Here is a 25,666-nt window from a genome sequence, read left to right on the forward strand (position 1 = left end):
TTTCGCTACTCCTATATTGCGTGTCCACACCTAGCCTAATCTTAGCACTTCACAGACCATTACCTAGAACTAGGTCTAGCAAAGCGCACATGGCCGCAAATCGGCCAACGAGGCGCTTGCGCCGAGATAGGACTGGTGGATTTTGTAATGTCAGAGAGGGGTTGTCATGGTCCCATACAGGCACTGAACAAGTGCTAACCATTACCAAGCATTCACTTCTGGTCGGCGGAAACATTGGCTACCACTTCTGGTGTTTCCGGGACCTTTTTCAACCACGCAATATGTAATGTCTTAGTTCCAACCATGAAAAGGTCAAACTAACACCGGGTGCCAGGAGTAGCAGCGTTCACATTGCGACTTACGCCTGGTGGAGGTTACAACCAACTCGCTACTCCTGACTTTTGTCAGGAGTAAATTGTTGGACGTACGCCTGGTGGAACTTACGCTGCATGACCATCGTTCACACTGCCACTACTCCTGGCAGCGACCATTTGCTACTCCTAGCAACTTGCGTTGACCAAGTTCCACCGGGCGTACATCCGACAATGTGAACACAACTAATATTTGACAATAGTAAATGAATATCAGTCTGATGTTATTGCCATTGGTGAATTGACAATTTTTTATAGTATTTAGTATTTAGTCCGGGGTACTCAGTACAAATGACCATACGGGGCGTGCCGCAAACATGGGTAGCATTTTCGGCCTTCTGGTATATCAATGACCCCTTTTTCAAAAGCCTAGTTTGGTATATGAATGGGTCCTTTTTTCAAAATTTTTTTAATCTAGGCAAAATTTTAAAAAATTTCCTAAAATTTTGGGAAAATTTGTAAAAACTAAGACAATTTTGGTTAAATTCGGCAGAAAATTTTGACTTTTGGTATATCATTGGGTCCAAATTTCTTGAAAATTTGGTATATTTATGGGTCCACTTCCAAAATCTCAGCGCACGTCCCTACCGAACCCCGGTTTAGTCTGCAACATTATGTAGCTGTCTGATTTTAAAAGAAAAATTTAATATTCCAGTTGAAATCCATACATCCTCTTGCAAGACATGACCTTAATCTCTCAAATAGGGAGTGTGAATTTTAAATGGGGTTACTGTATTCCATTTGAAATCAACACCCCTGTGTAGAAGATTAAGGTCATGTCGTCCATAGGAGTTTATGGATTTCAAATAGCCCAATGAAAATTGCATTTGGTTATGTGCCATAAAGTCATTTTATAATTAGGTCAAATTTTCATTCATTGGGGACATAGAATAAATATGAATTTCCCAACGGGATGAAGGTCCAGTTAACCATGAAATCCCTGTGACTTTTTGGCAAGTAATTTAATACGCAATTTAAGAAGTAAAAGTATCACAGACAGCTATACAGTGCTCGATACCAATAAATGGTAGAGCTATTTTAAAAAATATAGACACAGATATTAATACATTTCACAACACTGTGTTTCACGCCAAAGCGATCTTCAGGTGAATAAATTAAAAATAGAAACCACGATGATCAAAGGCCTTTCCAAAAACTCCGTAACCTAGCAGCAGCGTGCACGCGGCGCCGAAAAACACACCTGGCGCCAAGTATGGCGCTGACGGTAGGTGGTGACATAGGTTATGGAGAAAATGAATAGGCCTAAACATACCATATGAAACATTACTTTTTCTTAACACGGCTATGGCGACATTTGCTTATCAGCTCACTTCTTTTGTTGAGCGAGATTCTTGGATTACTCATTTTTGAGTTTAAGATTGCCATTTTTTCTTCTAAACAAAGGTTACAAATTCCTGATTTTCTCATTTTGGTGTTGGATTTTGGACTATATCCCAACTGATGTTGAACTTTTCATCTTTGTGTTTAAGCCCCCAAACATATTTCGATAGTTCTGTCTCCTTTATTTCGATAGTTCTTCTGTCTACTAATCTGTGAATTAGTAGGCTTGTTTATACTTTATGACCTTGAAACAAACCTTGGTGCAGAAAGCGTGGGACTATACCGCGATGATGGGTTAGCTGTTCTAAGAAAATGTTCCGGAAGTGACGCAGACAGAATGCGAAAGAAAATCACAGAAATTTTCAAATCATACGGCTTGCGAATATCAGTTGAAACGAACCTTAAATCAGTTAATTTTCTAGATGTTAATCTGAATCTTATCAACGGAAGCTACAAGCCGTGCAGAAAGCCGAACAATCCACCTGTATATATCAACACCAGCTCTAACCATCCACCAACAATACTTAGAAATATACCTGCAGCAATCATTAAGAGAATTTCTACTTTGTCCTCAAGCAAAGAGATTTTCGACCAAGCAGCCGAAACGTATAACGAAGCGTTAAGTTCATGTGGCCATGCTGAAAAAATCCAGTACAGTGAAAAGGAGAACATCAATTCGACGAAACAAGACAATAGCAAAAAGAAGAATAAGAGCAGAAAAAGAAAGGTTATATGGTTTAATCCGCCATTTAGTAAGAACGTTAAAACAAACGTAGGAGGTACTTTTATTCGCCTAATTAATAAGCATTTTCCAAGAGGGAGCAAGCTGTTTAAAATATTCAACAAGAACAGCGTGAAAGTAAGTTATAGTTGCATGAGAAATATAGGCGCGATTATGAAATCCCGCAGCGCGCACAAATCAGACGTAAGCGCCGATAAGCCACCCGAAAAAGAGTGTAATTGTAGAAAAAGGACAGCTGTCCTCTCAGTGGAAAGTGCTTATCTCAAGCTATAGTTTACAAAGCCACAGTAAACTCAGACAATGAATCAAAGCAATATATTGGATTAGCAGGCGGTACATTTAAGGAAAGGTACAACAACCACACTAAGTCTTAAAAAATAAAAAAATACAAAAAGGAGACAGAACTATCGAAATATGTTTGGGGCTTAAACACAAAGATGAAAAGTTCAACATCAGTTGGGATATAGTCCAAAAATCCAACACCAAAATGAGAAAATCAGGAATTTGTAACCTTTGTTTAGAAGAAAAAATGGCAATCTTAAACTCAAAAATGAGTAATCCAAGAATCTCGCTCAACAAAAGAAGTGAGCTGATAAGCAAATGTCGTCATAGCCGTGTTAAGAAAAAGTAATGTTTCATATGGTATGTTTAGGCCTATTCATTTTCTCCATAACCTATGTCACCACCTACCGTTAGCGTCATACTTGCGCCAGGTGTGTTTTTCGGCGCCGCGTGCACGCGTTGCTAGAATTACGGAGTTTTTGGAAAGGCCTTTGATCATCGTGTTTTCTATTTTTAATTTATTCACCTGAAGATCGCTTTGGCGTGAAACACAGTGTTGTGAAATGTATTAATATCTGTGTCTATATTTTTTAATACGCAATTTATATATTATAAAATATTTGCGTGTGTACCGTAAAATGAATTGTAAAAATCTTTGCACAGATTAAAAGAGAACATAATTATCATTATCAATGTAGCCTACTTGTTATGCTGAAATAAAGGTCTATGACTTGTATGATACCAATATCCAACTAAAAAGTTACTGTGGCTCAAGAGCCAAGAATGTAGGTTGTGGCTATAGGGGGTCTTTAAAAAATTGTATGGGGATGTGCCACGTAAACTTTCGGATGCTGACTTTCTCTATACCTACTTTTTGCCGCGTTTGCTACACATTAGTATACCAATTTTTAAAAAAGCACCCAAAAATCACCCAAGTTTGCCCTAATTAGGTGCTTTTAAGGGCACCTTTGTTAAAATGCACCCAATTGGGCACATTGGTCTTCACTGAAAACCCCACCTATCAATATACCAAAATTGCTGAAAGGGTACCCCAAACGCGTGGCACATCCCCGTATACCTTTAACAAGGGAGAGCTCCCATATGGAAGATCTTTTCAAAATCTTCCTCAGGTGTGTTCAGTGGCAGCACCAGGAATTTTTTTCCGGGGGGCAAAGTGAATATCGGGGGCAAAATCAACAAATTTTGCACAAAATTGCAAAAAAGTTGAAATTTATTCCCCCCATAGCGCCGCCACTGGGTGTGTTGACTTTAAATGGATTATTAGCCCATATTACCTGAGGGTACATCGATGCTGCAAATAGGAATCGATAATTCCTTAAGTGTTGGGATCACCTCCTTGAAAGGCGGCCGTAATTCTCCCTTAAAACTAAACCCAAAGATGGCGTCCACCACAAAACTGTAGGCCTGGTCGATGAGTTGAGGTGAAGGTAGATGATTGAGGAATGGGATATCCATCAGCTCACACTGAGTGGTCAGGTTTTTGAACAGTTGCTTTTCACTACGTTTTGGATAATACACTGATGGAAAATAACCCTGAAAGAAAAACAAGAAAAAAGTTCATTCTTTCCACAAGTTTCAATTATTTTTAAATAAAAAAATTTCAGAATTGTACATTTTCACAACCATAATTGGAATCAGCATGCAAAATGCATTAAAATGAGTACAAACAAGCCTAGCATTGGTTCAGTGGTTCGAAAGACAGTTCTTGATATCTTGAGAAAATATCTCAAAACTTGGACTTGTTGAAGCCTATGGCTATCATGCAATTAACAAAGCTAAAATTGCTGAGACATAAAGCTCTATTTTGATTGGTTACACAAATGATTATATCACTAAATAGATTCATCAGGTTTGTTGGTAAACATTATAAATGATTTCATTTGAACAAAACCAAAATGTAACTCACGATTGACGGTTTCGCCTATCATGGTCGATAGGCATCATCAGAATGATGCTTGTTGATCCTTACTTCGGTTGGGCGAATCCCGCCGACGAGGGTGTTTTATCAGCCAGGAGAGGATCATACACATGACTAAGGAATGATGAAAAAACATATGAACAACTTTCCTCTGACCCTACCCAACGGTATAAGAGAGAGCTAGTTTCCATGCTTAGTAGACTCAAGAAAGAGGAAAAAATTACAAGATCACAATATGAGCTCCTCTATCCGACAGCTGAAAACGTACCTAGAATTTACGGAACCCCGAAAATTCATAAGCCAGGCAATAAGGTCCGTCCGATCGTGGATTACACTGGCACTATAGGTTACCAGACATCTCGAGCACTAGCAGACATTTTAGGTCCCCTGGTAGGAGGTACAGAACACCATGTTCGTAATTCTAAGCACCTTCGGAAAGTATGGCGGAAGTGTTTATCGAAGAGGGGAGATTTTTAACTCCCATGATGTTGTCTCGTTATTTACGAACACACCCATAGATAAATCGCTGGAAGTGATTAAATCTCGGCTTGAGGATGATAAGACTCTCAAAAATAGAACTCTGCTTACGGCTACTGATGTGATAGAATTATTACGCTTTGTGCTCACCACGACATATTTCTTGTTCCGCGGAAAGATATACAAACAGCGGTTCGGTGCTGCTATGGGAAGCCCCGTCTCCCCGGTGGTGGCTAACCTTTATTTAGAATTTCTTGAGCAACAAGCTCTGGCATCGGCGCCGTTGGATTATAGACCTACCCTTTGGAAGAGATATGTTGATGACATATTAGAGATTGTTAAAAAAGACCAGGTAGACAATCTCACCGACCACCTCAATCAAAGCGACCCTACAGGAAGCATAAAGTTCACCTATGAGAAAGAACATGAAGGCACAATTCCATTTTTGGACACTTTAATTGTTCGGAAAGCGGATGGCTCGGTTAAGCTGTTAGTATACAGGAAGGTCACCCACACCGACCAGTACCTTAACTTTGAGTCCCACCACCCCATCCACCATAAACTGGGTGTTACCCGCACGCTCCTAGATAGAATGAATAGTATAGTTACGGAAGAGGAGGATAAGAAGCAGGAAGAAGAAAAGATCAAGCAGGCGCTCGGGCGCTGTGGCTACCCTGGTTGGACTTTCAAACAAGTCAAAGAAAAAATGGTGAAAAAGCAGAGTCAGAGTAAGTCTAACACCAAGAAAGACAGTGCAAATCAGACAAAGGGACTTGTTGTGATCCCGTGCGTAGAGGGACTGCAGAGAAAAGCCAATCGAATCTTCAGAAAGCATGGTATAGCTACAGCCATGAAACCGAACACCACTCTCCGTAAAATGCTAGTGCATCCTAAAGACAAAGTTGACCCACTCAGTACCACCGACTGCGTATATGAGATCCCATGCACTAACTGTAAACACTCCTACGTGGGGGAGACGGGCCGCAAATTTGAAACTAGACTGAACGAGCACCAAAAGGAAACGGCTAGGGTGTCAAAGACCAAAACCAACTATACCCGTCAATCGCGCAAGCAATCAGCGAGTGAACAGTCTAAGTCCGCTATTGCGGACCATGCGGTCCAGCAAAACCATGTCATCAATTGGGACAATGCTAAGATCTTGAGCAAAGAGTGCGATGCAAATACAAGAAGAATCAAAGAATCCATTTGGATCAGGAGAAGAGGCCCGAACGTCATGAACAGAGACGAGGGGGCCCACTTCCTTAGTCATGTGTATGATCCTCTCCTGGCTGATAAAACACCCTCGTCGGCCGGGATTCGTCCAACCGGAAGTAAGGATCAACAAGCATCATTCTGATGATGCCTATCGACCATGATAGGCGAAACCGTCAATCGTGAGTTACATTTTGGTTTTGTTCAAATGAAATCATTTATAATAAAATGATTATATCATGTAATTAACCAATCGGAGGTTCTGTAAGAAAGCTAGATGGATTACGGGATATCCATGAGCTCACACTGAGTAGTGAGGTTTTTGCACTTGCTCTTCACTACATTTGGGATAATACACAGATGGAAAATAAGCCTGAAAGAGAAGCAAGACTAGAATTTCGCGGTTCTCGACCTGCGCGGTTCTTGACGCAAAGCGTCAGCCGCAATGCCTCCACCTTTACATCCGTCATTTTAACCGGTGCAATTTCACTTGACCCCAAAATGACCTTCACATTATTTGCCTCACTAAGGTGGCCATTCTCACCAAATTTCATGAACCTGCAGCAGTCTGAATTTTAAAAAACTTGTCGCCTGCAGCCGACGCCAGCATGAAGAGAGTTTAGGCAACTAGATGACGTATTTTAAAAGTCTTATCAAATAATCACATTGAAATGTTGAAAAGAAGAGAAAAGAAGTACACTTACAAAAAGTTTCAGGTGTCTGGCGCATACAAGCCCATCGCCACCATTGTTTCCCGGACCACAGCATATTAGTACAGTTGGGTCATCGCTATTCTTGAGAGTACTAACAGGATAAGTCTTCGCTATTGCAGTAGCACAACTTAATCCTGCCAACTCCATTAACTGATCCACTGAATAATTATATTCATTGAAAAGTTCCTGATCAATCTTTTGTGCTTCTTCTTGACTGTATGAAAGAGATCAAAAGAAAATAAAAGGAGCATGAGAAATAGCGTAGGTTAGTCAATTAAAAGTCCCTACTCCCTCTGTGAAAAATTTAGCTGAGGTCTTCCACAGATGGAGTATGGGTTCTATATAGAAGATACAATAATTGGGATCCATCCATTTGAAATGCTAACTCGAAAGTTTATTTGACTTATATAAGGCGGAAAAAATAAGACTCATAACACCGAATATAGAATGGCTCGCAATTTGGCACAATGCTTACGCTAGTTGTCCATAACGTTAAATGTGAATTTACACGAGCGAGAGTTGGGTAACAAAAGCCAAATCATTTCTGCCTTAAGTAAGCTGAATAAACTACATATGGGTAAAACCAGAATGAAAATGGGTTTCAAAATAATTAATTCTAACCAATTCCACTAGAAAAACTCCCTCCCTCTGTGGAATGTGGATTTCAAATGAATTAGCAACATGAACAGTATGTTTGGTGAAAACTTCCTGAAAAAAAAAAGAATTACATCTTTACAGTATAAGAACAAAACATTAAATCCTCCATACTTCTCCATCTGGGCTCTCTATGTGGTATAAAAAGTCTGCAACTTATTATCTCCGTCTATCCTGAAATTAGTCAAGCAGCAAGTGAAATCCCATGCAATTTTTGTGATTACGGTCCAGAATCAGTTTTAATTTAAAATCTTGTTATAAATCACGCCATAGTATTGCTCAGATCATAACAATTCAGAAAAAGTATGGGTTGACCTATCTCAGATGCATGGTTCTCGAGTTATAAGGGGTCAAAGGTCGCATTTTGGGCTCCACAGGGGTCAAAACCTTTTTAAAAAAACACTCCAAATTTCATAACAATGGTCTCATGATTTTGGTGCCAATCTGTATATTTCTGAACCATTGATGCCAGAGGAATATATTTATATGGTTTGAACAACATTTGACCAAAATACCAATTGAACAGTATTGACCTTGACCTATTTGGTGATGTTATGTATCTAACAATACATCCTAGATGGTTCAAACTATTCTTAAATTGAATTGCCTTGAAAGGTGAACAATATGACCTTGACCTATTTGGTGATGTTATCTATCTAATAATACATCCTAGATGGTTCAAACTATTCTTAAATTGAATTGCCTTGAAAGGTGAACAATATGAGACCATTTTGGTGAAAATCTTAGTTTTTTTTAGGTTTTGACCTCTATGGAGCACCATACGACCTGTGACCTTTTTGCTTATAACTCGAGAAACATACATTGCAGATACACTTATAATTAGAGATAGGGATAAAAAGAATTTATCGCGTCTGATGTCACTGTCAATTACGATCTTTGATTGGTACATACATAAACAACATTTAATAGGGCGCCTTTCCAACTTGATCAAAGCGCCGTAAAAACAAAGCAATAACAAAAACAGAGTCAATATGATGGATAAAAATGAGACTTCAACACCTTCTTGAAACTAGGCAGTGTGCATGCCTCCCTGATGGTTCTTGGGAGGCTGTTCCAGAGTGTGGGTGCCGAAACATAAAATGATTTATCTCCAATGCGATATTTCCCGACATGAGCGGTGAGAAGAGTAGTATCGGAAGAAGAACGTGTCATGGGTCCTGTAGCAGGTTTGAGTTTATGAGTGAGAAAGTTCGTGAGATAAACTGGTGCATTACCCTGGTTAACACAGGTTAATCAGCGTGTAAAAGGAAGACCGATCTATCTGGTGCTGATCGGAGAAAAGGAATAGCAGCAAATGGGGAAAAAATTCCGTTACTTTTACAAGGCAAAAAGCAGCTTTTCTAGGCATTGTGGACATGGTGCCTTCGGTTAAGAAAGTTTCCTACTATAAAGACCTAACTTTTGAGATGGTTTGCATGTCGAAAGGTGCAAAATTAACAATAAGGCACCCGGTTATAAATCCGCGTTCAGCAACAAATCATCATCACGACACTTGTAAACAAACCGTGCTCGAATTTGATTGACAGATGACGTCAGACACGATAAATTCTTTTTATCTGTGTCTTTAATTATAACTATACTTTTTTCCAAGTATGATGAATACTTTGATTAGTTAGCCCTACTAGTATAGGGCTTTTTGACTGTGGTGATCCAAAACCATGCTATATCATAAAACCTGGTGGCTACATGTATATCCAGAGAACTGCTAAACTCAGTGACTGCTAATTCCCCAGAATTCTTTGGGTGGAGCGGTTAGTGGGTTTTAGCGGTTCTTGAATATTTATAGGTTAATGAACGCGTATTCCTTGTTGGAAGAGAAATTAGACAAAATAATGCACGCGCGCTGATGTTGATGCGTCTAATGCACAAGCCTCGAAGGGGGGGAGTGCATTAGACGCATCAACATCAGCGCAAGTGCATTATTTTGTACAATTTCTCGAGCAACAAGTAATACAAGTTCATTAACCCATTTCATACACGAGAAGAAAACAAACAAGTGATACTTGCTGTTTTTATAACAAAATTATCACTAAAAATATTGGAAAATAGAACCAAATATAAATGCATCAACCCGCCCGAAAAATGAATCAAGCCTACGAGATGCGAATGCGCGCGAAAGCAGTGCGCGTAGTACGCGGAGTGCAATTAGACACAATCAATGCATGGTTTGGATTTTTCTAACGCTTGCTCTGATTGGTTCTCGCTATCTAAGAGTGTATGAAAGTTTGTTTAAAAGGCCCTATTTTAGGGCTATGATTAGTTTCGAACAAAATCTGATCAATTTTAAAATTTGACCCCTGTATGACCTTGAGGGGGGGGGGACATAACTGCCTTTTGAAGGAATGTGCTTTTTTGCCACCAAAGTTTTTCTGGTAATTCAAGTTCTTCAGCAGATTTATAACTTGCTACCAAGTCTTAATCACAACACCTACACAACATATGAAAACCATACACTTTGCAACTGGACTAAATACTTGATTTGGCACCTCTGCTCCCATAGAATCTGCTGAGAATGACTCTCTCCACAGGAGTATCGACTGAAGATGACAAGTTTCAAATTTTTTTATTTCAACAATTTAAGAATTGTAAATTTTCATGACCATATCTGGAATCAGCATGAAAATTGCATAACAATGAGTACAAACAAGCCATGTATTGGTTCAGTGGTTCTTTAGGTAGCTATTGAAAACTTAGACTTTTTATGCTGAAGCCTATGGCTAATACACAACGCATTACATTTGAATAGTGCAAACCCACACAATAGTCCACACAATATCTTCATGGAAATATCATCCACCATCCCTCAAAAGATTCAAGTTCAATCTTTCTCTCAGAGGGTGTATGAAATTGAATAGAGCTGCCTTTATAATGTGTTCATTCCATTTTAGATTCATACTACCCCAGTGGAAGATATTTTCAACACATCTAACAATGGCAGCATGGATTTTAAATGGAATGATATTTAATTTACCCCTTTTTTTACCATGTTGCTAATTGGCCCAATAAATCATAAGTCTCTTTGTAACCAATCAGCAAAGCGATATATGCTGACCATGACCGGTCATTGCCCATAGACATCAGGTTTTTGTTTGTTTTTTCTCTCTTTTAATAAATATATGGTCACACATAATTCACCTTCATCATTTTGTAAAAACAAAATCAATTTGTTCAATATCAGAAGCTACTGACCGGAAACTAAATTAACTAAGTATTCAGGTTGATGATCAATTTGTTGACCATTCACTATGCTGAATGAAGACACAGTGATGGTCTCGCTCTACGTCTTTGCTCTACTCAGACTCTGAAAAGGTAACTTTTTAAGCTTATGAATGGTGATGTTATAATGATGCTATCTACTGAAGATAGCACAGTATAACTTAATACTGAAGATATGAATTGTGATGTTATAATGATGTTATCTACTGAAGATAGCACAGTATAACTTAATACTGAAGATATGAATGATGTTATAATGATGCTATCTACTGAAGATAGCACATTATAACTTAATACTGAAGATATGAATTGTGATGTTATAATGATGCTATCTACTGAAGACAGCACGGTATAACTTAATACTGAAGATATGAATTGTGATGTTATAATGATGCTATCTACTGAAGATAGCGCAGTATAACTTAATACTGAAGATATGAATTGTGATGTTATAATGATGCTATCTACTGAAGATAACACAGTATAACTTAATACTGAAGATATGAATGGTGATGTTATAATGATGCTATCTACTGAAGATAGCACAGTATAACTTAATACTGAAGATATGAATGGTGATGTTATAATGATGATATCTACTGAAGATAGCACAGTATAACTTAATACTGAAGATATGAATTGTGATGTTATAATGATGCTATCTACTGAAGATAACACAGTATAACTTAATACTGAAGATATGAATGGTGATGTTATAATGATGATATCTACTGAAGATAGCACAGTATAACTTAATACTGAAGATATGAATTGTGATGTTATAATGATGCTATCTACTGAAGATAGCACAGTATAACTTAATACTGAAGATATGAATTGTGATGTTATAATGATGCTATCTACTGAAGATAACACAGTATAACTTAATACTGAAGATATGAATTGTGATGTTATAATGATGCTATCTACTGAAGATAGCACAGTATAACAAGGGGCTACCATTAGATTTCCAGGGGGCATGGGAGTTTTTGAGGAAAAAAAACTTTGCCCACTAGTGAGACGAAAAAAAAAAACTTTGCCCACTAGTGAGACAAAAAAAAAAACTTTGCCCACTAGTGAGACGAAAAAAATTTGTTGCCTCACTGATGAGTAAAAAAAAAAAAATTTCCCCCACCCAACTTTGTATAAAAATTTACATTAAAATTGAAAAAAAAAAATACTTACCCGAAGGCGGCGAAAAAAAAATTTGGTGCTCTCGGAGGCGAAAAAAAAAAAATCCGCCGCCCTTGGCGGCGAAATAAAAATTCTGCCAGACCCAAACTCCCATGCCCCCTGAGAATCTAATGGTGCGTCCCTTAATACTGAAGATATGAATGGTGGTGTTATAATGATGCTATCTACTGAAGATAGCACATTATAACATAATACTGAAGATATCAATGATGTTATAATGATGCTATCTACTGAAGATAGCACATTATAACTTAATACTGAAGATATGAATGGTGGTGTTGTAATGATGCTATCTACTGAAGATAGCACATTATAACTTAATACTGAAGATATGAATTGTGATGTTATAATGATGCTATCTACTGAAGATAGCACATTATAACTTAATACTGAAGATATGAATGGTGATGTTATAATGATGCTATCTACTGAAGATAGCACAGTATAACTTAATACTGAAGATATGAATTGTGATGTTATAATGATGCTATCTACTGAAGATAGCACAGTATAACTTAATACTGAAGATATGAATGGTGATGTTATAATGATGCTGTCTACTGAAGATAGCACAGTATAACTTAATACTGAAGATATGAATGGTGATGTTATAATATATTTGATAGCACAGTATAACTTAATACTGAAGATATGAATGGTGATGTTATAATGATGCTATCTACTGAAGATAGCATAGTATAACTTTATACAGAAGGTTGCCACATATTAGAACCTGTACAACCTTTATCACAGGTTGTATGAAATTCAAATGGGGCTGCCCTATAATGACGGGGTCTGTGATCCAATCATATGACAGAAAACTCATATAATCACTATCACTAATTTTGAGTAATTTTGGTATTTTGCATGATTAGATCCATGATGTTCACAAAAAGATGGTAAGAAAAAGTACTTCATTTTTGTCGTGACAAGAAAGTTACTTTAAATACTTGAGTATATTTGTAACAACTATTTTGAAGGTCAAAATATCATGAAGATGTTATGCAAGAAACCAACCAGAAATATAAATGTATTACATAGTTTATGTATTACGCATCTGACAAAAATCTAATTTCAATTGTTGAAATTGACACACAAGCACCTATTTTATCTTTTGAAAGCAATGTGCACACAGTACAGGGTGTCCCATTAAAAAATCTCCCTGGGCGGTTCTGCCACAATTCTTGCAATATTAAGAAAAAGAACAAAATTCACTTCAAGGAATGGAGAGCTTGTTTATTGTTTTACATTGTGTGAAATTTTCATTGTATTCAGTTCACTGCTTTTAGGATGCCTTCCTTGAGGCTGTCAGGTAAAATTAAATTCGTAATTTTCTCAAAAACTACTTATTGTTGCAGGAATCTTTTAAGCTAGTTTCATTCCCCGTGTCATCTCCTTTCTGTAAATGTATATTTTTATATTTATCATCATTACATTTAGAGATACAATGAAAAATAATATGGAAGACATGACCTTAATCTCCCACACAGGGACTGTAGATTTCACTCCCTGTGTGGAAGATTAAGGTCATAGGGGGTGTGTGATTTCAACTTAAATAGCCCAACCAACCAATTTTTACCTGGTACAAGCTTGAAATTCATAATATAGTGCATGTGGCCAAACTTGGTTTTCTAGACCTTTTAGATAACCGTGGATATAACTTTAAAGTACCTCTGTATAGCCTTGACATTACTTATTTACAATACGCAGTTGCACTTTTTTTTACTTTGAAACAAAAATATGATTGTACATTTTTTTGTTACAGCCTGTACACCAAGTCAATGTTATATTAAAGTACACTACCAATCAACATAATGACGAATCAGATTGATTGATTTCTCAAAAACAGCATAACACTCTCCACACGGGTGTTGACTGCAGACAACAAGTTTCGAATTTTCTTTACAAATTCAAGAAATGTACATTTTCATGACCATATTTGAAATCAGTATTGAAAATGCATTAGAATGAGTACAAACAAGCATAGTATTGGTTCAGTGGTTCTTGAGATACATCTTGATATTTTGAAAAAATATCTCAAAACTTGAGACTTTCTATGTTGAAGCTTATGACAAGCAGTCCGAGCATTAATTAACCTTGTAAATCAGGTGAGAGTCATTTTCATTCAGTTATGCTCCGTCAACTGAACACTTGCTCTATCTAGTACGTCCCATGACACTGAAAATCACTTTAGTCAGCACCACCAGAACAGAAAAGCACTTTAGTCAGCAGCACCAGAACACACTAGGATTCACAACATGCTCATCTACATGTGTATCAGAGCACCACAGTTCTTTGACCCCAATACATTTGTACATTCTTTGAATGACCTTTGAAAATGTGCGTACAAAAACTCATACTCTGCAACTTGGGGTCTAATTTTGCATTATTACTGTTTAATTGAGGTTATTGAACTATGCCATTTGGATGAGGCCAATGTGGTCAATGCAAATCATATTGTCAGTGTCTGGCTGGCCCTTTAATGTAAATGTTTTAATGAATAATAGGCTCTTCCAGTTGACACCCATACACCCCCTATGGAAGATATGACCATAAAGCCATGTGTGATTTACTCCATATAGTGATGCCCTCAATTTGTCTTAAATTTCTACTTTTTGCATGATTGTAATTATAGGTTAATACATGAGTATCACTTGTTGGGAGTGAAATTGTACAAAATAATCCACACGTACTGAGATGTTGACGCGTCTAATGCACGAGCCCCGAAGGGGTAAGTGCATTAGACGCACCAACATCTCAGTATACAAGTGCATTATTTTGTACAATTTCTCGAGCAATAAGTGATATGCATTTATTAACCTATTTCATACACAAGAAAAAAATCCGATGATTTTTGCTATTGTTATAACAAAATTGTCACAAAACGTTGAAATTCTATACCACCTATGTGGAAAATTAAGGCCATGTCTTCAATACAGGGAGTATGGATTTCAAGTAGAATAGACAATGCATTTGTTGCGAACCAAATCACTTGTTTCACCTCCTCAATATCTTTTCCTCCCACTAAAATGTTACATTAAACAATCAAGTTGATACAGTCTCAAAAGGCATTACCCCACAGGAGTACAGCTTCCCATAATGCACTGTAAGGATCTCACACCTTGCTTACTATTCTACCCAGCTATTCTTTGCTTTACATTATTTTGCAAAGACCTTCCGCAGGGCCCAACTGGCACATAAAAAGAACTAGGTCAACCCTGCATCATGCAATGCTATGCAGATTAATTAGCAATTGAGGTACTGACAGGGTCTTGGCTAGAAATTGAGGGTTGCCTGTTATTTGAATAAAATTGCCTGTCCTAATTTGACCTTTTAAAACATTAACTAGACATTTTTAGCCCATTGGGGGTTCAAAGAGTTCAAATATGTGCTGATATGACCTTGTTCTACAAATTGGGTCTACTAAAAAGGTCAATATTTCTCAAAACATAAAATTTATAAAAAACATTTTGTAGCATCTGTCAAAGGCATTAATTTTGCCCGTCCCAAGAGCAAACTGGCCGTCTAAAATGACAGCCAGACGGGTGGCTAGCTAAGACCCTGGGTACTGATGATGTGAATCAATTACGGAGATTCAATTCAATTAGCCAATGAAAACATGAGTTCATGTTTACACCATAACTGCGCCAAATTTTAAAAAAAGTGTGAAAGGTCTTTGCAAAATACAGTAGATGGTGGTCAAATATGGCTATTGTTCAGAGAGGATCACTAATGTCAGTTATCTTGGAAATATTAACTTAAACCACATTTTTACCACATTTATCGATTCCTAGCTAAGACCACAGTTCCCTTGTTTTCATGTTGAGTATAGACTGGCTGAACATAGCCAAGAAATAAACAGCCTGCAAGATCTGGGTGTGCTCTATTCATTCTTGTACATATTGACCAATCTTACACTATATCCCGGGGTACTCAAGTTTGGTTTTGGTAGGGACGTGCAGCTGAGATTTTGGAAGTAGACCCATAAATATACCAATTTATCAAGAAATTTGGACCTATTGATATACCAAAAGTCAAAATTTTCGGCCGAATTTACCCAAAATTGTCTTAGCACTATATAGCAAATCCAGACAATTGAAATGGGAGAGAAATGCATTATGGGAAGTGCAAGATATTTTCTCTAAGAAGGCATGCTACTCTGAGGTGTTTGGTGGTATTCTGTCACAAGTCTTAATCAATTTAATGCATTATAATATACACTAGCACACAAAATAACTACTCGATTTTATAAGCAACCATTGTTCACAAGTCATTTAATCAGGTTTAATAAAACAAAAGTTCCAAATATACATGTCCAGGATACACCTCATTTTTGTGAAAATTGAGCAAATATAGGGACAGGACAGTTGTCCAAATGACAATTGATGAGATTCTGAATGGGCAACATACAACGCAGAAAGTGTTTGTTCATGCATGCATGTATGCATGCATGCAATAAAAAAGGCACATAAATACACATACACATGACTGGGGCAAGACAAAAATGCCTTATAGACATATTTCCTTCAAGAATTGACTTCATATAAACAATCAATCCTCCAAATCAGCAAAATATATGATGCAAAAGAGAAGACACTAAACATACCTTTAAATGAAATGAAATGTTTTCCCAAGATAAAATTGAAGATGAAAATAAACTACTCCTGTTGGTTATAATTACTGCACACATATCCAGAGTTAGACGGTATAAAAGTGGAAATTTTCACGACACAGTTAATTTTGCACTTTTCACACACTTCAAAGCTAGTGCAAAATTTAAAACATGTACAATTTTTTATGTGTGCAGGTTTATGTGAGGAAGCTCAAAATCACAAATTTAAAAACAAAAATCAGTAAATCGCAAACAATTATGTGCCCAAAAAATCCCACTTGTACAGAAATAATAAACTCACAACTCATTACTACACTAGGCAATGAGGCCACTTTAATACTAGCTAGTGAAATGCTTCTAGCTGCAGTCTCTAAATGGGATTCTTAGTTGAACAAACAAACAGGGATGAATGGAACAGAGAAGGCCGGGCCAACATTGCTGCCAGATTCTTGACCCCAGGAACACAAATATTAGTTTGGTGGCGAGTCCCTAGTCTTCCGTAGCAATACTTGCAGCATGTCAGTTGATTTTAAACACAAGCAGTATAACAGCACTCCTAGACATCTTCCGTAGCAAATACTTGCAGCATGTCAGTTGATTTTAAACACATTACAAGTACACAAGTCTGTGGTACAAATGCGCGTGAATTTTTTTTGCTATTTTGAAGCTAAACTGAAGAAATATTGTGCAAAAGTCTAATAAATTGGCGCGTAGCACACAAAAATTTGGGCTTTGGGGGCTAAAATGGCCAAATATGGTTAATTTGGTCAGAAACCCACATAGAGGCTAGGCGTCAACATTCGGGGGAATGATTGTATGGACCATCCTCCCTGGCAAAATATTGAGGGGATTTATTCCTCCGGGATCTACGCCTATGGCGCTTTTGAACGAATTCGATAAGGCATCCGCTGTAAACGACAATATCTAAAATGTTGGAAAGAGCAGATCCTGAACGTCTAAATCATAAAAAAAATTTTTGCATTTGCTTACACCAAATTCGAGTTATGCTTATTTGAATAAAACCAACCATTTTTGTAGCTGCACACCGTTTCACTTACCATGCAGGTAGTACACATGGGGTAGTACACATGGGGTTAAGCCTCTTCAGCCTTAACACCGTTCTTACCATGTTGCTAATTGGCTCAATAAATCACAAAAAAGATGTTGTATCCAGTGGCGGTGCCAGGAATTTTTTCAGGGGGGCATTGAGGGGCAAAGTGAATTTCGGGGAATCAATAAATTTTTCTTAAAATTACAGCAAAAAGGTGACATTTTGGGATTTTACTGGGGGGGGCAAGAGTTCTGACTGGGGGCATTTTCCTCCGCCACTGTTCGTATCGCTCTCAACGGTCTAAAGTAAAAAATATGAAAATTCAAATGTGAAAAAAAGGTTGGGAAAAGGCAATGCAGTTTCCTTCTTTTTTTGTGTGTGGGGGTTGTGTGTGTTACTTCAATCACATTATCAGCAGATGAATGACATTCTATTGTCAAGTACTACAGGGAAGTGATTACTATTTTTATACTGGTATACTTGAATTGTCATTTACAATAATATGAGAGTGCTATCTGAGGTGGAAAAGATTTACAGCTCTCTGGTTGTGTTCATATGGTCATAGAATTCTCGAGGATCAGCGTGCGCTATAGTTTTCAGCAGAGAACTTCAACGGTCGTAAATTTGGTGCAGTTTATGGTGTATACGGAAGTGGGATTCTGATTGGCTAATTGAATCACGTCATCATCACATCGGCACCTCATTCGCTGGTCAAGCTGTGCAGCAATGTGTGACCTTGTTCTTTTTACGTGATAATCAGACAAAGCAGACGTAATTTGCTGAATAGTATAGTATTGCAATTCCAAAGTCAATCCCAGACACTATCCACAACAAGCTCATCCATCAGTGTGCAGTTCTTTAACCCCAATACATTTGCACATTCATTGAATGACCTTTGAAAATTTGGGTACAAAAACTCATACTCTGAAATTTGGAAGTCAAATTTTGCACTATGATTGTTATTGAACTATGCCATTGGGATGAGAGCATTGTGATCCATAGTGAGAGTGTGTGTCCAAACGACTCCATTGAAGCCTGGAATCGTCAAGTTTTGCAATGCCTGATGTCAGCTTTGGAACTAGATGTCATCTTTGGAACTACTACCGGAAGCTTTAACTGTGTGTGACCTTATCTGGTATTGCACCAAATTGAACCACATTAAATATAATTATAACCAAGGTCATAGAAGCTCAGCACACGAGAATCGGAAAAATGTATCATTCACACGGCAGTCTATTATTAGCATCGCTCAGGGAAATCCCCTGAATTTCTTATGGATTGCAATCCTTAAGAGCGTTTACACAGCAGATTTCCCCAAGTATTTGCTTGAGAGCCATGTTGCTTAAGCAAAAAGCCCGGCGTGTAGACATGCCTTCTGTCTTTTGAGTCTCTCCATCTGACTATGCGTGTTTTGTTTCTCTTTCTGTACCTGAATATGTTTCTGTTGTTTTGTATACTCTATCCAGGCGGTGAGTGGCATGATAGAGAGAGGCGGCAAAACCAGTCAATGAATTTTGAAAAAAGCAGGTGTGCTACAAATCGCACTCCTGGAAATAGTCAGGCGAGCTACATGTGTGCTGTTAATTGCACTCGGTAAGGATTTTAGGTGTGCTATCATTTGCACTTTCGGTAAGAAGTTTAGGTGGGCTATTTGAATTATTGGACTTGATATTCAGATAAGAAGCATTTTATGCAAATTTCCCAGCACTGCCCCACGCACCCACTGCATGACATCACGTGCACAGAACTGACAAATCGTGTGCGTAGGATCGGTGAAATTTTTGTAAATTTTGGTAAGAAAAACCTCGTGCATATTGTCTGTCTCCGTTGAAAAACTGGATCCTCCGCAGTAAAATCCACCATGACCACTTGAAATAAGCTTCCAGCAAAGTCAGAAAAAATATACCATGTCCAACAAAAAATTATAACTAGGCCGGCAAAAAACGCAATTTTTTGAAGTAAAAAACGAGATCCTAAATTTTGAAAAGCGAGATTTCCCCCGAAAAATGGCACAAGAAGCTTAAAAACGACCGAAAATACGAAAATGCAAAAAAAAAATCCAAAATGTTGCCTGCCCTCTGTTGTTCAGATTAGGTCAGTTTAAATATAAACAAGACTCACTGAACTGCCGGCATGAGTCGAAGAAAAAGTGACCAAAATTTGACCTTGAATTATGTTTTATAGCCAAAATATTACAGTAATTCGATAAATATAATGATATTTGGCCTAAACTTGAACTCATTTGAAATGAAATGTCAGTTTTATTGAGTAAAGTATGACTTTTCCACTCGTCCATTAAAGCTTGCAATGCTGCTGAATTCTGCACTTTGGCGAAAATTGACGAACTTTTATGGCATAAAGCAACATTTTTACAGTAAGTGCACTGCTTGGAAACAAGGTGCGCTATAAATCGCACTCGGTAGTTAGGGGTGTTTTTCCCCTAAAAACTTCGCGAAATGAGATGCAAAAGGGGGTGTTTTTGAAGTTCACCGACAAGCATGAATACCCGCGGATGCACGGAGTGCGGGGACCAGGGCGCGATCGCACTCGCGCGCCTTAAAATGCATTGACTGCAAAACTGCTCAGCCGTATTGACTCGGTCGGACATCCGGGAACATTGTCCCTTCGTCCCCTTTGCACAAGCGCCGCATAGCAACCAGCTCGAGAAAGGGGAACTGCACATGCGCACACTGATTTTACCATGTTATTTCCCCTTTGTGACGTCAGCCCGACCACGAGAATGGCACTTTCCATACAATCGGAACACGGAAGTAAATCGGGGGGAATTTCGCAGCTGCCGTGATCACTGGTTAACACCATTCAATTTGCACCCCCCGGAAATTTACTGAATTTAGAGAATGCACAGCGCTCACCATCTTCAATTTATTTGATTAATTACATAAAACAACAAATCACCTGAACTACACTTAAGGGCTGGGGTATGAGCGTTTGGACAGTATTTATTGTGGGACATTAGAGCACATCAGACATATCGAATTGCATTCTGAATACGAAGAATGTCATTCTGATATCAAATAATTTAGATTTTTGAAATTACAATTTAATACACATTTTATGGCAAATCATTAAAATTGATATTTTTGATATTTAACAGTACTTGAAGTAAACTTTATAAATCTGATGATTTATACTTAAAGTGTATGTAGGTGGGATGAAAAGCCGACGATCAATTGAAAATTTTGACCTTTCAGATTGAAGATATGGATTTTTTTCCCAAAACACCAAAAAAAATTAGGTCTTTTTGGGAAAAAATCCATATCTTCAATATGAAAGGTCAAAATTTTCAATTGACCGTCGGCTTTTCCTCCCTGCTACATACACTTTAAGAATATGTCATTAGATTTATATAATTTACTTCGAGGACTGTTATATATCAAAAATTTGAAAAATATCAATTTTTATAATTTGTCATAAAATTTGTATTATATTGTGATTTTCAAAAATGAAAATTATTGGATATCAGAAAGACATGCTCCGTATTCAGAATTCAATTCCATAGGTCTGAGGTGCACTCATGTCCCACAAAAAATACTGTCGAAACGCAATAAACGCCATTTTAGATCCCTTAACCAAAGCAAATCAAGTGCTTAATGAATAAAGTAACAATTTTAAACAGTCTGCATTATCTGTAGCTAAAAACAAGAAAATCCGAATAAACAAATCTATTTTAGGCTGCTCTGATGCAGCTCCAATACTTGTGTAATTTTCAGTTGAAAAATCAAATAAACTATGTTGATAAACAAGCATGTCATGTTTTTTAAGCCTTTTAAATTTTTTTTAAATTTAAAAATGAATTTGTCAAGTTCCTGAAATTGGAAGTGCAGCCATGCATAGATCTTCAATCTCAAAGCTGTACTGCAGCGCAGGAAATTTCTGTGGAGGGTTTAATTTTGCGCTGTTCACAGTTAACCCCATGAGAATTATCTGCTGATTGGCCAAATAGAAGTTTTCATTATCAATTGGCCCAATCAGCAACATTGTTAGAATAATAATGGGGTGAATTATTTGCAAAGCTCCATTCTGATTGGTGATTAAAGTGAAAATATCATGTAATTGACCAATCAGAGGCAATGTTAGATCAGCAGGTAGTGCTCAGGGGTTTTAACAGGCAGCTGCAAATTTTTAACCTGGTGAAAATATTTATTACATGTAGCACTTTAATGTAAATATATTTGGAAACACAAATTAAATACCCACTAAACTGTGCAAAATTGATAAAATAGTGAAAAATAAACCCAGGGAAAAATATCGTACTAGACACTATGAGCCATGCAACTGACAATTACAGTCATGTATACTATAGGGCTATTCCAGTTGTTATTCATACGCCACTTATGAATAACATGACTATATTCTATCACACAGGGGGTGTAGATTTCAAATGTGAATTCCCACAATTCCAAATCTTTGAATCCGTAGAAAATTAACTAAATTGATAGCCAAATGGGCTATTCCAGTTGAAAGTCATGCTATGGAAGATGACATGAACTTATAATCTCCCACACAGGGGGTGTAGATTTCAAATGGAGTTGCCCACTCATGAAATTCACAAACTATGTGTAGAAGATTAATGTCATGTCTTCCATAGAGGGTGTATGGATTTCAACTGGAACAGCCAAATTACAGTGCATTTAAGACAATATTCTTATTCCAGATTCTTGAATCTAATCTTCACAAATACTGTTATTTTATAGCTTGGACTTAGAAATGAGACATCAAAAGAAGATGCTTAGATACACACATACTGAAAATATTTGGTTTTGTTATTTCTTGATACATTTACCTTGATCAGCATCCATTGATTAATTTGAGCTAAATTTATCAAACATTGGGAAGCATTTACTTATGAAATTTGCATTCAATGTTTCACCACAGACCCTAGAAAGAATTAGGGTCTATGGCAGGCTTCCTCAAATAGATTTGTTGAAGCGCCACATGAAATAAAAGAAAACTGTAATGCGCCACTCAATGGCTGATTTAGCACCACCGAGGGGAGTCAGAGGGGGGGTGTCCCCCTCCGAAGCTATTGATTTTTTTAAATTTGAGATGCAAATAATGTCATTTGGTGCAACATTTTGTACTATTTCAGCCTGTCTTTAAAAGGATAACATGGGAATCGCATTGTTTAATGTTGAAATGTAGAATATCAGAGATATTCCTGTTGGATTAAGTTTGATCGAAGGGTTTGATTTGATTTGATTTTTTTAATAAATTTTTTTTAAATCTAAACAGCGCCGCACACCACTTGGGAAGCCACGGCGTGCCACAAGTGGCACACGTGCCGCTATTTGCGGACCCCTGGTCTATGGTTTCACAGTATGAAGCTGAACAAAAAACAATCTGTTTTCCTTTATGCCGGCACATGCAATTGGGCTATTCCATTTAAAATCCACACTCCCCCTGTGGAAGATTTATCTAAAGTCTTCCACAGAGGGAGGATGAGTTTCAAATAGAATAGACAATTGGGTAACTTCCATTTGAAATACTCATTCCAGTTGTGGAAGATATAGGTAAAGCTACAATACAGAGGGAGTATGGGTTTCAAAATGATTAACCCTGACCAATTACATCTGAAAAACATACTTCCCCTGTAGAAGATATTTCCAAAATCTTCCACGGGGGTAGTGTGGATGTCAACTGGAATAGCCCATTTAGTTTTGAGGAGCAATGTTACTGCATTTTGTTTTTAATTTGAGAAATCCTACAAAATTATATTTTCAAGCAAAAAATAATGATAAATGTTTTTAATAAAAAATGTTTTAAAGATTTTTCTATCAAACATTATAAAATAACTAAATCTCATATGAAAATCAATCTTTAAAATGTTCCTAAAACTCTAATCACTTTTCAAATCTAATCTGCTTGGCACAGATTTGACATTAAATGTAAGTAATTTGAAGCATATTAATTATGTTGAATTTTTTTTTAAATGCATGTCGAGGATTGCTCATGTATTTTCTTAAAATATCAAGAGCTATCTCAAGAGCCACAGAGTCAAATTTTTGAGTAAAAGAAATAATAAAAACTTGTCGTCTGCAGTTGACACCCTCATAACTTTTGACCCTAACATTCAAGCCTATTAATTACATTCTGTACCTATACACTATGCATATTGCATTCTGTACATCCTGGAATTCTACCTTTAACTATAGACATGATAGAGAGAAAACCTAACAGATTTGACATTAAATATAAGTAATTTGAAGCATATTAATTATATTGAAATATTTTTTTAAAAAATGCATGTCAAATTGTGGTTTCCAGATCACCTACATGAAACTGAAGATATGTCAAGTAGCAATAATTATTCTCTTTGCGTTAGCCTTCAACATCAAAAGTCCCAGTGCTCATATATTTTCTTAAAATATCAAGAGCTACATGTATCTCAAGAGCCACTGAGCCAATAATAGGCTTGTTTGTACTCATTTTAATGCATTTTTTCATGTTGATCCCAAATACGGTCATGAAAATGAACAATTATGAAATTTTTGAATAAAAGAAATGATAAAAACTTGTCGTCTGCAGTTGACACCCTTATAACTTTTGACCCTAACATTCAAGCCTACACCATGCATAGTGCATTCTGTACCTACACTAAAGCCAAAAATTTACTGCTTTATAAATATCAAATTCTGCTTCTTTCTTCTGCTTTGTAAATTTTGCAATTTTCAACATTTTTACTTTGTTCGCAAAAAGTGTAACATTACAATTTTGGCCTGATGTATAGTCCATATTTTATGGTAAAACATTCTTTATTATGTTACATTTTTAAGCCGATTTTAATATTTATATCATTTTATTGATAACATTGTTCATTATTTTAATTTTTTGTGGGGTTTTGATGTTTTTTTTGTTCTCTTTTTATGAAAACTGCATTTTCTGCTTTTCATCCTAATTCTGCTTTATCCATGGAAAATCTGCAACGAGAAAACTTCAGGCTTTAACCTACTGCACCATGCATACTACATTCTGTACCTACACCATGCATTCTGTACATCCTGGAATTCTACCTTTAATGCTCTGCATGCTAGCCATGCACTTCAACGGAAAAAGTTTTGAAATATTTTCTCAAAATATCAAGAGCTATCTTAAGAACTACTGAATCAATACTAGGCTTGTTTGTACTCATTTTAATGCATTTTTCATGCTGATTCCAAATATGGTCATAAAAATTTACATATCTGAAAAAAAAAAAAAAAAATCCAAACTTGTCGTCTGCAGTCGACACCCGCGTGAAGAGAGTTAACTAAATAGAGAAAACCTAACAGCAATCTAAGCAACGAGATTTGTTCTACCTGCATGCCTAACTCTACCATGTAATAGTATAGCATTTTGTCTCTCTTCTGTATTCAGCAATGCGGAAGCATATTTTGAGGCAAATTACCGTGTATATGGTAGTCAATGTATACAACATTGGCATGACTATTCACTGGAGGATATGAGTTGTTGCACTACTGTATAGTCACTGGGTTATTTTTTTGTGATTTTATCAATTCTGAACAGTTTTAGTGGGTGTTTAATTCATGTTTCCAAATATATTCACATTAAGTACTATGTGTAATAAATATTTTTGCTTGTTAAAAATTTGTTGCTGCCTGTTCGACCGCGAAAAGCACAAAAATGAAAAAGATTGATTGTATATCGTAAAAGTGGAAACAATTAGTTTCCCACTCTTTGCATCTCAGCTACTGCGAAAATAACTACACACGAATATAATTCCTTTTGTGTATAGTTAAATGTAGAAGCTCAGAATTACAAATTTAGTAAAACATTTCAAAATACACAAAGCATGAAGAATTAATGACACAGAAATGTCCCTG

The 25,666-nt window shown here is 36.9% G+C and overlaps 1 protein-coding gene across 2 annotated transcripts in view; it reads right to left on the reverse strand.

Annotated features, from left to right (window-relative positions):
* Positions 1 to 25,666, reverse strand: part of LOC140142853 (NAD(P)H-hydrate epimerase-like) — a 106,023-nt gene that overhangs the window by 8,392 nt on the left and 71,965 nt on the right. For both annotated transcript variants that reach the window (XM_072164873.1, XM_072164874.1), the window contains 2 exons: positions 7,069 to 7,291; positions 4,032 to 4,290 (listed from right to left, as the gene is read on the reverse strand). In XM_072164873.1, the coding sequence (XP_072020974.1) occupies positions 4,032 to 4,290; positions 7,069 to 7,291 (482 nt within the window). The remainder of the gene's footprint in view (positions 1 to 4,031; positions 4,291 to 7,068; positions 7,292 to 25,666) is intronic.

This window comes from Amphiura filiformis, chromosome 20, assembly GCF_039555335.1.
Source record: "Amphiura filiformis chromosome 20, Afil_fr2py, whole genome shotgun sequence".
Lineage (NCBI taxonomy): Eukaryota > Metazoa > Echinodermata > Ophiuroidea > Amphilepidida > Amphiuridae > Amphiura > Amphiura filiformis.